Source organism: Aulonocara stuartgranti (assembly GCF_965226115.1).
Source record: "Aulonocara stuartgranti genome assembly, chromosome: 9".
Taxonomy (NCBI): Eukaryota; Metazoa; Chordata; class Actinopteri; order Cichliformes; family Cichlidae; genus Aulonocara; species Aulonocara stuartgranti.
This window is the reverse complement of record NC_138960.1, coordinates 13931707-13949432: the sequence shown is the minus strand read 5'-3', so window position 1 is coordinate 13949432 and position 17726 is coordinate 13931707. Positions and strand designations below refer to the sequence as shown.

General features: G+C 41.3%; 3 protein-coding genes and 1 long non-coding RNA gene across 9 annotated transcripts in view; 3 read left to right on the top strand and 1 right to left on the bottom strand.

Annotated features, from left to right (window-relative positions):
* The window catches only part of LOC309714070 (uncharacterized protein), a 277839-nt gene that overhangs the window by 91374 nt on the left and 168739 nt on the right, over nucleotides 1-17726 (bottom strand). The gene's annotated exons all lie outside the window — the stretch shown is intronic.
* LOC309714085 lies at nucleotides 2328-3593 on the top strand. Its single transcript, XR_014278800.1, has 2 exons — nucleotides 2328-2835; nucleotides 2946-3593. It is a non-coding gene; the product is annotated as an uncharacterized lncRNA (long non-coding RNA).
* LOC309714780 (eotaxin-like) lies at nucleotides 5187-7170 on the top strand. Its single transcript, XM_082547477.1, has 4 exons — nucleotides 5187-5401; nucleotides 6476-6608; nucleotides 6679-6740; nucleotides 6833-7170. Exons 1-4 carry the CDS (start codon nucleotides 5332-5334, stop codon nucleotides 6856-6858), a joined length of 291 nt encoding a protein of 96 aa, XP_082403603.1. The 5' UTR covers nucleotides 5187-5331; the 3' UTR covers nucleotides 6859-7170.
* The window catches only part of LOC309714058 (uncharacterized protein), a 93862-nt gene continuing 86297 nt past the window's right edge, over nucleotides 10162-17726 (top strand). For 4 of the 6 annotated variants that reach the window (XM_082546142.1, XM_082546140.1, XM_082546146.1 and 1 more), the window contains exon 1: nucleotides 10163-12629. Coding sequence is in view for 1 of the 6 variants with exons in the window: in XM_082546147.1 (XP_082402273.1) it covers nucleotides 12618-12629 (12 nt within the window). In the remaining 5 variants the exon portion in view is untranslated. Of the gene's footprint in view, nucleotides 12630-17726 lie in introns of all 6 variants that reach the window. The other 2 variants (XM_082546147.1, XM_082546143.1) reach the window with 1 other exon arrangement.

Sequence of the window (17726 nt, the reverse complement as noted above, 5' to 3'; positions counted from 1 at the left end):
AATGATGAAAGAGTGGCTGAGGGAGGTGTATGTAAGGAGACCAGGTGGTTTTTTCCACGCATCACCATCGCTCTTAATCTGTGACTCTATGCGTGCCCATCTCACAGCCGATGTGAAAAAACTAGTGAAACAAATGAACTGTGAGCTTGCTGTCATTCCGGGAGGCCTGACAAAGGAACTCCAACCGCTGGACATCGGTGTGAACCGCCCGTTCAAAGTAAGGCTGCGAGCGGCCTGGGAACGATGGATGACCGATGGAGACCACAGTTCCACCAAGAGTGGAAGGCAGCGCCGGGCGAGTTACGCCACAATTTGCCAATGGATTGTAGATGCTTGGGCTAACATGTCTGCTGGCACTGTTGTTCGAGCTTTCGCAAAAGCCGGCATCATTTCCGAGGAGCCGCACGGCACGGAAAGTGACTCTGACAGTGAAGAAAGTGAACCTGGCATGTTTGATGGAGATTTAGCGCAGCTGTTCAATTCAGACACAGAGGATGAGGACTTCGATGGGTTTGATTGATGATAAAAATGTGAGTACCAAACTTTGTTTTGCTCCTGCTTTATTTTTAAATACGCACACTTGTATGCTTGTGTGTTGTTGATGATGACGATTACTGGTAATAAAAATGTGAGTACCGAACTCAGGTTTGCTCCCGCTTTATTTTTAAATACGCATACGGTACTTGTATACGCCCTATGATCCAGTGCGCCTTATGTGTGTGTTAAATACTGTAATGGCACACATAACTGAGACTGCGCCTTTTAGTACAGTGCGTCTTATGGTCGTGAAAATACGGTAATCAATTAACCAGTATCTGTTTCCTCCAGAACAGCCTATGGCCTGATTTCTAAAGAACCTAAACAATTTCGACAAATTTAACCATAACGGGTCCAACCGAAGAAAGTTAACTTTTTTGTAATCAATTAAACAGTATCTGTTACTTCTGGAACAGTTTCTGACCTAATTTCTAAAATCCCTAACTCAATTTAACAGTATCCAAACAAGCACATGACACCGTTTAAAACGGTGAGGAGACTCGGTAACTCCTAGCTTATTTCAGGATGCCCTGTACCCCACAGATAAGCCAAACTGAACTAACCCTGTTCGCCGACAGGTCAAAGCCGCGCGTCCACGACTAGGAGGGGGCGTAACCCCCGGGCTATGTGCTTCTTAGCAACTTCTGGTGCCGTCCTATAATAATTTTCACCTAACCGATTTTGAGAAATTTTACCATAACGGGTCCAACCGAAGAAAGATAACTTTTTTACGACCAATTAAACAGTCTCTGTTACTTCTGGAACAGTTTCTGACCTAATTTGTAAAACTATTAACCAGTCTCTGTTACTTCTGGAACAGTTTCTGTCCTAATTTCCCTACTAAACTACCTGAGCCTTCAGCTCACTATCCAGGGACTCAAACCCAACATTCTCTGTTACTTCTGGAACAGTTTCATATTTCTTCAACTTCATTAAATACTCTTAAGCAACTTTAACTGCATAACACACGGTGATTCTCATCAAAATCAAAACAGACACTCTACCAGTAATTTCAGTGAGTAGACTTTAATTTAGTCATATCCAATTTGGCACATTTTGGAAATAATTCAACAGGTAGTGCCTTACCTTTAGATAAGCCGGCTTTTGTCCACTCAAATCAGACCACTGGCTCGTGCCTGTCCGTTCGACAACCTCGGACCATCCAAACTTTTAAATTCCACCCCAATACCACAGGACGAGCCCCCAAAATGTTAAGGTTCAAAATATTGGGGATGGAGACAAGAGAAAAACCACAATAACAACACTGGTCCGGTCGGGTTGAGTCAAACGATGATTTAATGATCACACACGTGGGAGATGGACACTGATGCAGACAGCCTCAAATCTCAAAGTGGTGGAGCATTGCTCAAACTCTTATAGCCTCTGGTTCTCCCATCTTATCATAAAAGCCTAAACATTCACATTCTTTCTCTCACACGGCGCCTAAGCTACGACCTTGGCTCCCTGTTTATCTGCTCGTGCTGAGATGGGGCAGAAAACTCCAGCATGTTCTATTCTCTTCTAATCAGACAAATAAGGCGATGACTTTCTGCGAACAGTATTCCTTATAACTCAACAGTATAATGCATCATAAACAATATCATTCATTCACAATAAATCAGCAGTCTAATGCAATGCAAATCAGTTTAAATACTGCAATAATTATCACCTTCTTCTAATTCAGGAGAATAATGCCAACTTAAACTACATAATAATTCACAATCTTTATTTCGGGGTCTAAAATGGCATAAAATAATATCATAATTTTACAGACTCGAGTCAGACTCGAGTCATTAATTTTATGACTTTAGACTTGACTTGAAAAAATGTTCTAAGACTTGTGACTTGACTTGGACTTTTACACCAATGACCTGGGACTTGAATTGGACTTGAACCGGTTTACTTGAAAAGACTTGATATTTTACCCCAAATATAAAATTTAACATGCATATTATATAGAGATTGAAAATGTGACGTCATTCAGGGGTAGAACCGCAAAGGATTCTGGGAACTCGTGGCAAGCGGTACTAGCGCACGCAGGCTTTCAATTGAAATCAGTTATACAGCGATAAAAAGAAACGCAAAAATGTCAAGAAGCTGTTGTATTATTAACTGCAATAGCCGGTCACATGACAGCTACGGGAAGCCGACGGGTAAAGAGATCGGTTGTTATCGGATTACGTCGTTGAAGAGAAATTGTTCGAGCCATGTTTCCGAAGTAACAAAGAGGCGACGGGTGGCCTGGATTGCAGCCATTCAAAGACCAAATATAACGTCCCAGAACTCTCCAGCTCACAGGTTAGTCTGCTCCAAGCATTTACACAAAGGTCAGTCTGCTGTTGTAGTTAATACGTCATTTTTCTTAACATAATTGGTGATATTGTCATGGTCTGGTTGGGCACCTGCAGGTCTCAGACAGCGGCTCCTCCTCCTTTAGGCGGAGTCCGGTTGCCCCTCCCTGGCTGACCACCTGTGAGCAATCGTGCCAGCGGTATATCAGACCTGCGCTCTCAACCACTCATCGCCTGAGTATCTGCTATTCCCATGTTAGTTCAGTGGAGCATCCTAAACCTTGTCTTAACGCCGTGTGATGACTGACCTGTCTTTTCTTGTCCTCAGCGATAGCACCCGGAGTGGAGATCTTGTTCCCCTCGCTCCCGTCCTCCTGGACCTGGGCCGCCAGCTGCTTACACAACGTGGCCTGCCGGCCCACCGCTCACCTGCCTGCCTCCCCACGCCTCGACCGCTTCCGGGTTTTCCGCTCCACCTGTCCCCTCCATCTGAAACCAAGTAAGGCAATTCAATTCAACTGCGGAGGATTATTGGTTGTCTGCTGGATCCCTCTGATCGTGATCTCCTCTTGTTCCAGTGCCCCCGGCCCCTACCTAGTCCTGTTTCTACCTCCCCGCTGTCCCCGCTGTTCAGCCGTCTCCTAGAGGTGTCTAGGTCGCCCTCATTATCACCGACGAATCCTACGCGCCACTAGTGTGGTGGCGTCGCTTTGTGTTTCACCTTTGTTTACCTGTGGGCGGAAATAAATCATTTGTTTTCTGTCACCTCGCTTCCGGGTTGGTTTCTGCGCCTGTGTCCATCCCTGTTCCCTCGTGCCGTTGAGCCGTGACAGATATAGGTTACAAGCAAGTCTGGCGCTGAACAGAAATTGTCGCGCTATGCTCCTTTATTTATTGTGCATAAATAGTGAATTGTCCTGACACAATATTGCGTTTCGCTTCTGTTATTATGGTACATTGACAAAAACATATACTTTTATTCACAGGATAAAACAGGTTTTTTGTATCACTAATTGCCCAGTACGATTACAGCATCCAATATTGTTGTCACTGCTACATTTCTGTGATGCTACCAGAAATTATTTCCACTACTAATTAATTACCGTTGAGCTCAAAGGTCCTATTAATAAACTGTTAACGAATGCGTATTTATGAAGACGATTTGTGAGACTGGTAAACTTATGATACGTACGATGGTCTTTCGTTCTACACGGTGCATTTCAAGGTCCTGCACCCATCCGTCGGTAAACTGTACCTGGGCTTGTTGCAGTGACCTGAAGTTACTAAACTTCACGAGTGTATGCACTCACTCCAAGAACCGTATGATTATAAATATGCATATAAATATGCTACGATGAGATAGCTGACTTCATCTAACTAGCAAATGTTGTCCAGGCTACGTTGGTGATGCAGTTTTTTTTAATATGTATGATATTTTTGTCATGTGATTTTAAAGCTGGTCCTACAACCGCATCCAAGAATAACATGCAGCTTATCTCAGAACTGTCGGTGAAAACTATTCTTGGAGCTAGGTTTAATTGAGCTGCATTTTATAGAGGTGCAATTTCACAATTTGTGTATATTTTCTAAGTTCACTATTTTGTCATGTGTTGAGAAAAACACAGATTTTAAAATTACATGGTCTAATATTTACATTTAGCATAACTGCAACATGCTTTTTTTTTTTTTTTTTTTAAAGACTCGAAAGGACTTGAAATTCAAAGTTTCAGACTTGAGACTTGACTCGGACTTTTACACCAGTGACTTGAGACTCGACTCTGACTTGCCTGACATTACTTGAGGCTTGACTTGAGACTTGAGGATAAAGACTTGAGACTTACTTGAGACTTGCAAAACAATGACTTGGTCCCACCTCTGGAAATTAGCAATGCATACACAAACCATTTTTCATGTGATGTATTTAGTCTGTGTTAGAAACTGTTGATCTTTGCGTGTGTGTTGGAAGATAAAGACAGTCGACATGATCACATTTCTGCCACACATTTCCTGCAGAGCAGAGTGTGAAACTTATCTGATCATCTGCCAAAAGTTAACATAAATAAAATAAACATTAAGAGTGAGTTCTTTTGTGTTTCCAGTAGTAAAACAGCTTGATGCAAACAAGAAACCTTAAACAATTTATGTGAAATTACAAGAAAAAGTTTAAGTCGTGGGAATTTATAAGAAAAAATAAGCATCCATGTGTATCAAGACTGTTAAGGGGCATCATGAGTCACTGACAAACAAAAGTCAGTGGGTGATTTAGATTCATTACTCATTACTGTTGATATCAATCATCAGGCTCTACACCATATCTGAGTATCTGTGAACTTCGTGTATGTGAGGCTGTTTGTGATATGCCACACCCTGCACACAAATACACAGACCTATAATCACACCTCATCAGTTGTGCCTGCATGTGTTCCTGCACTTACCAATAAATAACCAAGCATTGGTCAGCGTATAGTTTCAACTTGATCAGTGAGCCAGACCGCCGGTGAAAATGACTGTGAAGATCCTCTCCATCACTCTCCTCCTGCTCTCGGTGTGTGTGTGCTGCCACTCCTCTGAAGGTAACTGTGCTCTTACTTTTATAAAGAAAAATGAGGAAAAAAAGAGATAAAATAGATCATTTGATCACAGCAATGAATATTTCCAACAATGGCTGCTGCCTGTTTGCGAATAAGGTTCACTTCTGACATTTTGGTGTTTTATTGGGCAGGACCACTGTGTAAAGACCACAAACCTTTACATCAGTCATATTCTGGTATCTGCTCAGTCTATAATTGCACATGTGTTTTCCAGCATTTACTTGACTTCTACCCACAAAGCTCCAGACACCCTGGAAGCTGTTTTCTGGGCTAAGTTTCATTAGTCAGTGATAGCATTTTAAAGGCGTCCTTTACATCGACATTTAGAAGAAGTCTTGGAGATTTTTATTTTATAAGCACGACATTCACCTGACTTTTGTGTTCGATTGCTGGACTGATTGACAGCCACACCATATCCATTCCCGCTATACTGCTTACCATTAACAATGTTTGTACTATTTATGTTTTCTACTTTTGTTTTCTGTCACTTATGGGGTTATGTCTCACGCTGCGTTGCATGCCAGGCATATGTTGACACTTAAACTATCATAACTGCCAACTTATTAGTGTAGCACAGTTGGTGCAGTGGTTTCCTTCAAACAAATTCACTCTGTAACTAAATCTCACTGCTTCATTTTAGTTTTTAGCAAAGTCATCATTTCAGTGGGTTTTTGGAGGGGTGCATACATTGTGACTCATTGCATAAGGCATGAAAGCAGAAAATGAGAGAGACACAGAGAGAGTATAAGATAATATCTTGCAGCTACGAGAAAATATTTTTCACCTTTCACTTAATTAACATAATGCCAGAATTGCCCAAAAAGTAATCGAGGGCCCCAAATTGTGTTGAGAACATTGATTTGTTAAACTTGATGATTGATTTGCACAAAAAATGCCTGTGCACTGTAACATAATTTCAGGTCACATTTTAAAAGTCATCTTCTGTTTAGTGATGTAAGGAGCTTCATATTTTAAAACTAGATCTAACTTTTATTTTCCTTCTAATTATACTTCTCCCTAGTAAGAAAAATCTCTTTTTAACCTTTTATCTCCCAGGTACTCGTCATCGTCATCCTGGACTGAAACCACCGTGCTGCGTTGACATCACCAAAGGCAATAAGACTGCTGAGGTGGTGGGGGAAACATATCGTGAGCAGGCTGCAAGCGGAAGCTGTGTGAAGGCTATAATGTAAGTCAGCACACGTTGTCCTACATACAAACATATACAATCTCTATAATTTTCTGTCTTTTATTTCCAGTTTTAACACAAAAGATAGGAAACAACTTTGTGCTGATCCAGACGCTCAGTGGGTCAAAGATCGTAAGTCGTGCTAAAAAGAAACACACAGAAATAAATGCAAAGTATTTACAGAAAAAAACTGAAGCTGCTGCTTGTCTGTTTTTCCTCTCTAGTCACTGCCAAAATGAAGAAGGTGTGAAGTCTGTCTGCTGCATCAGTATTTCCAGTATTTCCATCACCTTTAAAGGATTATTCAAACCAGAGCGCTTTCTCAGCCTGACTGTCTTAAAACTTTCTTTTTTGCATTTGTCGATTAATTTTTACTCTAACCTGTGGCATAAACCTGTATTTTATTCATGCTGTTGACTTCATTGTTTTTTAATTGATCATTGGCGTTCAGGTTTTATTTGTCCTTTTTTTTGTCTTATTTGTGAATCTCTTTCTGTGCATCATGTGTTTATGTGAAGTGCAATGTGGTAATACAAAAATAAACTTTGGTATTATTGAGCAATTTTTTTTCTTCTGTTGTTTCAGTGTCCACCAGACTCTCACAAATAGTCACACACATTGCCTATTGCATTCCACTAGTGTTTTAGTAGATGATGCTCACTGAGTAGACTTTTAAAAAGTTCATGCAGCCCACAAAGAACATTATTGGGCCCGAGTAGCAAAACGAAATATATATATATATTCAAGATTCAACATTGTTTATTTGTCACATGCGTAGTTATACAAGTACAACACACATTGAAATGTGACCTGATATGCTCCAGGACTGTGCACAAAAACAGAGAGAACATTATATACAGTGAGTGAATATATAGAAAAAGGACATTATGTGCAGTAAGTGAGTGAGTTATATACATTATATAAATGAAATCAAATAAAACAATCTGGAAATTTGCAGTTCGAAATCTTAGAATGTACATTGTGTGAGTGGGGTGTTAAAGCTAAACTTGGCAGCTGAGCAGAGGACAGATCAGAAGATCAATGTACGCCCGGTGGAAGATGAGTGCAGGGGCTTTGCTGCCAGCACAACAGCAAAACTCCTTAGAGAGATTTGGATCAGACGACAGGCATTTATTTCTGCTTTTTATGCATTTATGCAAAACAAATTTTACCTGCGAAAAACAGGCAGGCTATAAGAGAACTAGCTAACACTGCTGAGAGGACCAGTCACTGGCTATGGTTAAAAAGGGCTGACATCACTTGAGCAGCTAAGGCAGTCAGCTAACCGCGCGAGAAAAGTAAATATTCTGCTCTTCTCTCCTTTTCTGGGAGGCAGTGGGGAGGTAGAGCGAACAGCCCGATCCGGTGGGGAGGAGTGGGAAGCCAGATCAGGCGCCCCCCTTCCGGCTCTCCTCTCTGCTATCTTGTCCAATTTGTCTTACTTCTCTCTATCAACTTTTCTATCCCTTTGAAGAAGTGAGGCTCCATAAATGTTAAACAGTGAGTGGAAGAAGAAGAAAAGAAGAAGAGCTGAAGAGGTGGAGAATTTTACATATCTTGGCAGCATCATCTCGAATGACGGGGTCTCTGATCGGGATGTCGACACCAGAGTAGGGAAGGCAGTTGGTGTCCTGCGACGTCTCCAACCTATTTGGAACTCGACCTCCCTGAATGTTAGGGTCAAGATCAGACTACTGAACTCTATTGTCTTCCCTACTGCACTTTACGCTAGTGAAACCTGGCGCTCAACAAGTGCAATTATTCTACACCTGAACGTTCTTCAACAACGTGGCCTGCGGCGAATCCTGAGAATTTCCTACCGGGACCGAATAACAAATGAGGAGGTCCTGCGAAGAGCAGGCACCCTCCCATTAGCCGATGTTGTTGCAGAAAGGCGCTTCCGCTTTGCGGGCCATATTTTACGCCTACCCCCTCATTGCCCAGCTAAGATTGCCATGACATGGCGTCCACGCACTGGCAAGCGAAAGCAAGGCCGACCAAAGACCACATGGCGTCGAACATTCATGGACGATCTGAGAACTGTCGATATTACCTGGGACGAAGCTGAAGCAGTTGCTGCTGACCGACATCGATGGAGATCACTAGCTGCCCAATGCGCCGCCCGGCGTAGGAGGAACTAAGTACTAAGTAAGTGCAGTGAGTGGACAGAAGAAAGTAAACTGTAGAAAACTAAACAGAAGAAAGAAGAAGAGAAATAACAATTTAACATAAACCAGTGAAACACTCCGGGGCCTGATCAACCCTGGCAGGGTCTCCTTGGATGAGGGTGTCTCAGCCTTACCAAGGAAGAAACAACGGCAGATTAGCTTGGGTAAAAAACCAAAAGCTGCTGATGGAGTTTCTGGGCTGCCTTTCCTCATAACAGCAATCCTTCAAGATTCTCTCAATTCAAAGCAATGCATTATCAGGGATTAAACATCTAGTCCTTTTACTAAATCAGTGTCTTGTGGTTGCAGCACAAGACATATATATATATATATACATATATATATATATATATATATGTATGTATGTATGTATGTATGTATACACACACACAGCTGTGGAAACGCTAGTGTCTCTGTTTCACCAATAGGCAGAGCTCTTGTAAAGCTAATGCCATTAAGAGACTTCATAAGTGTAAATAACGCATTTGATATTCCTGTTTTTATAAAGGATTAGCATACTGTTGATTTGACATTTAGGGAAATAATCAATTAATTTAATAAGTTTAAGGTAAGGGCAGAGGTCACTTCCTGTTTAGCGAAAAGTCAGAGAAGCTACTCAGTGACGGTCTAGCTCAAAATTTCCAGTGTTTCAATCACTTTTAAAGGCTTATTTAAACCAAAGCATTTCTTAGCATAACTTTCTAAGAAATGTTCTTTACATTTGCAGATTATTGTGTAGTCTAATCTGTGGAGAAGCCCTGTATTTAATCTCTGTGTTGACATCAGTTTTTCATTGTACCAAATATTTTTAATTCATCATTGGAGTTCTGGCTTTATTTTCTTTTTTTCTTGCTCTTATGTCACTTTATTTCTGTTTTTTTATGCATTTCTGCAAAACAATTTTTACCTGTAAAAAACAATATAAGAATAAATCTTAGTATTATTGAGCAAATATTTTCCAATATTTTGAATGCTCACCAGACACACACAAAATGTCACACATGTTCTAATAGAAGAACTGGAGTTCACTTTCTTTTCTTTGATTTGACGACATCCACCAGCCCTGGACTGCTGGTGAACCTTTATTTGTTTGTGTAATAAATGATTTCACTTTAACGACACTTCTTTCAAGTTGGTTAATTGTTACTCACCTTCCTCTACAGCAGGGGTAGGCAACCTTTTTGATGACGAGTGCAATCTAAAATTTCCTCAGAAGTCAATGTGCGATATGATTGCATTAGCAATAAATTTAATAACGCTCTATATTAACAGTTGCTGCACTGAGCGGACAGCTCCTGAGGCATTTGAAGCGTCAGAATGTGGAAATTTCAACATTGCCTGAAAGAACTACCGTATTTCCCGGACTACAAAGCGCACCTGAATATTAGCCGCACAAGCTAAAATCAGGGGAAAATCCTGTTTTGTACATACATTAGCCGCACCTGACTAAAAGCCGCAGGTGTTTCAATGTTGACTTATCATATGTAAGAGAATATGCACAAAGCGAAATGTCAGGAAAGAGATGGCTGTTTGGAGACACACCCCTTTTATTAATATTTTGAAAAACAAGTTATGGGTACATATTTGCACAACTTTTTAGGTATATGTACAAGTAGCGGTAATTACAAGTAGGAAACATGTACTGCGCTTCATAAATGAGTAACAAATGTAGTACATAACAATAACCTACAGCACACCAGAAAAATAGATTCGGACTACCTTTTAGGCTCAGGTGCAGTGACACGGCTTTAACAAGAAGAAAAGTCAGTCATTCACCACCATCTTCCTGCGCACTAAAACCACCAAAGTCCTCTTCTCCAGTGTCGGAAACGAACAGGCTCAGGGTGGCTTAGTCATCCACTCTCAGCTTCTTTCCTTCGTTGTCAGTGTCAGAGTCGAACACCCTCTGAAGGGCCGTGGCGGTGTCCTCCTCTCCATCATGCAGCAGTCCAGCCCTTCGAAATCCGTTGGTGATCATGGATGTTTTCACACTTTTCCACGCTGTCAGATTCCACCGGTGGAGTTGGGCATAACTTGCTTTTCGCAAGTTTATCGCCGCACATCATCCACGCCTCCCGCTGAACGCGTAGCGCTACTTTGAAGTTTGTTTTTCGCGCTTCTTGTACGGCACTATGTTGCCTGGCGGATGGACATGTGACCAACATACCACTCTTGAACCCCGATACTGTGTGTCTGATCACATGCCCTTCCGCCAGGCAACGTAGTGCCGTACAACAGCGGAACAAACAAAACAAATCGTCTTACGATATGACAAAAATCATGGACAATCCATAGAAAAGCCACACCTGACTAAAAGCCGCAGGGTTCAAAGCTTGTGCAAAAAGTAGCGGCTTATAGCCCGACAATTACGGTAACAGGTAGCAACACCCCTCTCACCAGTAGGCTAAGAGATTTTTAGCCAATTACAAGTTACCACCTATGCTTCTATTTTCTATATTAAAAAACAACAGGAGTTATGCAGGTTTACTATGATCAAAACTTCAGACTCACAGTGAAACATCATGCTGTGTAACACTATACACCAGTGTAAAGTTCAGGAAAGTTTCTTCATGGTTCGGAGGCTGCTCGGCAGAGGATTGATTTAAAGACGTGTGTGAAATGGGCTGTTATGATGGGTCAGAAAATGTGATGAGGGTTGCCTTTTTATAAAGAGTAGCTTTTCCTTTTTGCCAGCGGTCATGACCGCTATAGAGCGTTTCCCTGAGCTTTAAAACTGCAAAGACGGCATGGCGCTGTCACGCTGATGGCCCGGGAGATACCGTTGGTGAGTCGAAAACTATTGCCTGGATGCCGAAACTCCCAGTAGCCAGGAGAATGCCAGGAGGGGTTTGTTCATATGAAATAGAAAAAAAATACAAAGCATTAAACCATGTTAAAAACACAACAGCCTTTATAAATGCAGTTTGGACCACTTTGCAGTTATTTATTTGTAAAATATGTTTGGAATCATGTATGATTTTCCTTCCACGTCTCACGTCTACACCACGTTGTGTTGGTCTTTCACGTGGAATTCCAATAAAATTGATTCATGTTTGTGGCTGTAATGTGACAAAATGTGGGAAAGTTCAAGGGGGCCGAATACTTTTGCAAGCCACTGTAAAATAGAAAAAAATACAAAGCATTAAAAAATGTTAAAAACACAGCAGCCTTTATAAATGTAGTTTGGACCTGGAAGCAAGTTTCATCAGGTCATCACTTAAAAGACTGGATATCCCACCTGCTGTGGAGTTTTAATGCAGTACAGTTGTTATTATTTAACCCCTGTCACATTCTGACCGTTAAAATGAATAACATTCATATATGAAATGAAATTGTTTCAGGTAAACTGTATATGGTGTTAAATAGGCCTAAACTACTGTACTTTAATGTCGGATATTAGGGCTGTACTTCAAGAGCCATATATTTTATGAGGTGGTACTCATTGTGATAGACGACAGCAGGAGCAGAACAGACACACAGCAACAACCAACAACAACCCTGCAAGTGGACCTATTTTGGGGGGACTTGTGTATATTATATTATATTATATAATAAATATATATATATATATATATATATATATATATATATATATATCGATCAATACAAAATTTTTAATTTATTTTATCAACTTTCCTTCTGACGATGCTCTCTGTGTTGAGCGCTCAGGGGCTCTGCGCTCGACAGTGCAGCCTAGGCGGAGTAGTCGAACGCAGATTCACTGAGCGCAGGGCAAGCTAGCTAGGCAGAAGTTAAGCTCTCCTTTCAACACGGGAAATTGAACCTCCCCCACCCTGATTCAGATCTGGCGTTTGGAACTATTTTGTTTTTCATGTGACGTATGACCCTGAAGGTAAGCGCGTCATGGACTAAAGTAAAACAGTATGTCGGATGTGCCAGCAATGCTCAATTACATGGGTGGGAGCTAGTGTGTTAGCAGTTAGCTCGTTAACGTGTTGGACGGTGTTCCAGATCTACTGGCGTTTAGATCAACTGGCGTTGGTCGAACAGATGTGTGGCAGTCTTGCGTTTCAGTAGCTACTACCGACAAACCAGCAAAAAACGCCAAATGTGTCATCTGTGACACGTGTGAGGTTATCTCAAACACACTCCGTCAGTCGTGATGCTGTTGAACAACAAAATGTTTAAAAATGTGGCGAGTTTACCTGGTGATATCCTCATTCGCGACGCGATCGCGAAAACAGCAAACAAGTAACACCACGCCGATGTTGTTCACAGAACAGCAAGAGTAAACGATCGGGAGACTCTTGTCGTCGTTATCGTTCCCCTCGCACGGTTTATTTCTCCGAATTCAGCGTTTTTGCTTCACAGCAAAAGCGACCAGTTTACTTTGTGCACTAACATGGACTCGAGTCAACCAGCGCCACCTCTGGCCAAGTGCCACAGCCGACAGCCAGATCAACCTGTGACACACATCTGCAGCACGTTTGAATTCGTGTCATGCACAACACATTTGTACCTTTGTGTCTGTTTGTGCGTCATGCAAATAAACCTTTGAAAAGAATGAAATGATATCATATATTCCTTATTGGCCTACAGTGGTAAAAAATTCCAAATTATATACACAAAGTCATAGAAATCACCACTTGGTCATCATGATTTTAATATTCTCTTTTTCCATAACAGTGAAATACGCCTTGGACAAATATGACACATCAATATTTCATTAGTGTTGTCACTAGTGATGGGCAGATGAAGCCCCATGAAGCACTGAAGCTTTTCATCCAATTGGTTCACCCCAACGCGAAGCTTCATGAAGCTTCATTTGCTCTAGCAGGACACCTACTGGACGTAAAAATAATAGCTGGCATGAATTTGAAGAGTGTGGCATTTTGCACACAGCCTGTAAATGTCAACAACAAAAGGAGTGTGTAAAACATGTATATTGTAGTGATGGCAGTATACTGTGTATATTTATAGTGGCAGTATGGGAAATGATTATTTGGAAATGCTTGAAATGGAAATGATCATTTACTGTGAGGTGAGGTGTGGTTGGGGTGTGGACAGTGGTTGTGCTTTTGTAACGTTGAGGTATGGACAGCTACACACTGAGGCTTTGAGCCTCAGTCCTGCCTGTTCACATTTTATTCTGTAAAAACTAAATTTTCACTGCTTTTATGACCTTTTTAGTGGGGAGAACATAGCTAGGATTTAATGATTTAACAAATCTTTTGAATCCTTTGTCCTCCACAATGCTAAATGGCTGGGAGTCCTCAATCACCATGCTGACCAGGTCTTCATCTATTTGAGATTGTTCTCCTGAGGAAAGACAATAAAGATAAAGCACAAATATAAATATCACACACGTAACTTATAACAGTTGTATAATATTGTTATATCATTTAGTAACATTACTGCATGCTATATTATCATGGCATTTGATGGCTCACCTGGTCTTGCTCCACAATCGGTGTCCCCCTTATTCTCATGCAAAGCTCTGTAGTGCCTAAGCATGGATGAGGTGTTGTTGTTATATCCCAGCTCCCTGGCACATAGAAAACACTTCACCTTGTACAAAAGTCAAGACAGCTCAACATAAATTGTATTGCACCATCAGTATCATGAAAATACATCTTCTGTAGAAATTTACATACCTTGTTGGGAGGAATAAGATCAAAATGTTCCCACACAGGGGAGGACATCCTCCTCTTCTTAGCTGGCTCCATTCTCTTCTGACTTTCTCTCCTCACTCTCATAAACCTCCAAACTGTCTCCAAACTGTCTCCAAACTCTCACTAACCGCAACTCTCCATCAAACACCCACATTTTTGAATGAAGTCTGAGGGGTTTATATCGCTGTCATATCTCGCGGCAAAGTTCGAACCACTTCGTGAACCAGTCACGTGGTACAGCCGGGCAGCGAGGCTTCGGACGTCATCATTTTCAGCTCCTCCCATAAATGAAGCAAGCCTCGATACGCGCTTCGCGGAAACGCCCCCTCCATTACTCGACACACGCTCCGAAGCCTCGATACAGAACGTCCCATCACTAGTTGTCACATCACATCCTGTAAGCATCGTCTGTCTGTGTCTTTTCCCTGGAAATGAATACAGGGAGTGCAGAATTATTAGGCAAATGAGTATTTTGTCCACATCATCCTCTTCATGCATGTTGTCTTACTCCAAGCTGTATAGGCTCGAAAGCCTACTACCAATTAAGCATATTAGGTGATGTGCATCGCTGTAATGAGAAGGGGTGTGGTCTAATGACATCAACACCCTATATCAGGTGTGCATAATTATTAGGCAACGTCCTTTCCTTTGGCAAAATGGGTCAAAAGAAGGACTTGACAGGCTCAGAAAAGTCAAAAATAGTGAGATATCTTGCAGAGGGATGCTGCAGTCTCAAAATTGCAAAGCTTCTGAAGCGTGATCATCGAACAATCAAGCGTTTCATTCAAAATAGTCAACAGGGTCGCAAGAAGCGTGTGGAAAAACCAAGGCGCAAAATAACTGCCCATGAACTGAGAAAAGTCAAGCGTGCAGCTGCCAAGATGCCACTTGCCACCAGTTTGGCCATATTTCAGAGCTGCAACATCACTGGAGTGCCCAAAAGCACAAGGTGTGCAATACTCAGAGACATGGCCAAGGTAAGAAAGGCTGAAAGACGACCACCACTGAACAAGACACACAAGCTGAAACGTCAAGACTGGGCCAAGAAATATCTCAAGACTGGTTTTTCTAAGGTTTTATGGACTGATGAAATGAGAGTGAGTCTTGATGGGCCAGATGGATGGGCCCGTGGCTGGATTGGTAAAGGGCAGAGAGCTCCAGGCCGACTCAGACGCCAGCAAGGTGGAGGTGGAGTACTGGTTTGGGCTGGTATCATCAAAGATGAGCTTGTGGGGCCTTTTCGGCTTGAGGATGGAGTCAAGCTCAACTCCCAGTCCTACTGCCAGTTTCTGGAAGACACCTTCTTCAAGCAGTGGTACAGGAAGAAGTCTGCATCCTTCAAGAAAAACATGATTTTCATGCAGGACAATGCTCCATCACACGCGTCCAAGTACTCCACAGCGTGGCTGGCAAGAAAGGGTATAAAAGAAGAAAAACTAATGACATGGCCACCTTGTTCACCTGATCTGAACCCCATTGAGAACCTGTGGTCCATCATCAAATGTGAGATTTACAAGGAGGGAAAACAGTACACCTCTCTGAACAGTGTCTGGGAGGCTGTGGTTGCTGCTGCACGCAATGTTGATGGTGAACAGATCAAAACACTGACAGAATCCATGGATGGCAGGCTTTTGAGTGTCCTTGCAAAGAAAGGTGGCTATATTGGTCGCTGATTTGTTTTTGTTTTGTTTTTGAATGTCAGAAATGTATATTTGTGAATGTGGAGATGTTATATTGGTGTCACTGGTAAAAATAAATAATTGAAATGGGTATATATTTGTTTTTTGTTAAGTTGCCTAATAATTATGCACAGTAATAGTCACCTGCACACACAGATATCCCCCTAAAATAGCTAAAACTAAAAACAAACTAAAAACTACTTCCAAAAACATTCAGCTTTGATATTAATGAGTTTTTTGGGTTCATTGAGAACATGGTTGTTGTTCAATAATAAAATTATTCCTCAAAAATACAACTTGAATAATAATTCTGCACTCCCTGTATTTCCAGCCAATATAGGCAATCCATCAACATGGCTGGAGAGTTGGTAGTTATATACAGTCTGTATAAGTGTGGTTAATCTAATGAAGATTTGTAAGGAGATGGCAGTTACTGTGAATTCACAGCAGTTACAGTGATTAGTAATAAACAGCCAGTGAGAGTGAGTGGATTTAAGAAAGTCAGTGACTCAGGTGTGTCGCTTGGTTTGTCATCTGTTTGTGAGACTGGAGGAGACGTAGAAATCTTTTGTTTTAAATCTTAGTTAGGAAGGTTCCTGTTTGAAAACAAGCACTTTTTGTAAGAAATGCAAGAAGTACATCTGCAGAAAGCACACAGTTACATTCTGTCCATCATGTAGACAAAATAGAAAATGTTGAGCATTGAAAAACTGAGAACGTTGGGCAAGTTCAAAAGAAATGTGTTTGTAAGAACGAAAAACCAAATTGTTCCTAAAATACTTATGGAAAGTCTAACTGTTGTATGTCTGTGTTCTACATGTTTATCTGATGGAAAATAAAGTTGCTATTGTTTTATTGCAGTTTTTGGATAATCCTGAGTGGATTTACACAGTATGGGTCAGAATGACCCACAACAAAATCAATGTCAATTGTTTGTTCTTCAACATAATACAAGGGTTGATTTCCAAAACTTGCTTATGATCTTCAATTTGTAGCAGATCCACTATCACATAGCAGCTGGAGCAGTTTCAAATGGAGGTCAGTCCACTGCTGCCACCTGTGGCCAAGTACCACAGCCTACTACTAGATTAACTTGTGACACATCTGCACCTGTTTCTAGGATCACATTAAGTAGAGGCTGAGTGGCTGCACTTACCCCTGGTACATCCAGATCTACCCACAAACATGTTGAAAGATGCAATGCCAGCAATGTGGATTGTCAACACTAAAAACAATCAGTAAGCAAAGACAACAGGGATCAATTCTTTCTGTTTATTTAGCACCCACAACATTTGTAGTCGCCTTCTGCACAGGGGAAGTCCACACACACTGTGTGGTACCACTTTCCACAGGAGGTGCATTCAATCTGCAAGACTGAATGAGATTGTCAGAGTCATTGTCTGACTGTTTATTACTAATCACCTGCTGTACATTCACAGTAACTGCCATCTCCTTACAAATGTTTATTAGATTAACCACACTTATACAGACTGTATATAACAGCCAACTCTAAAATGTTTGTTCACAGAGAAAAGACACAGACAGACTACGCTAACGACATGTGATGTTACAACACTAGTGAAATATTAGTGTCATTTCATTCTTTTCAAAGGTTTATTTGCATGACGCACAAACAGA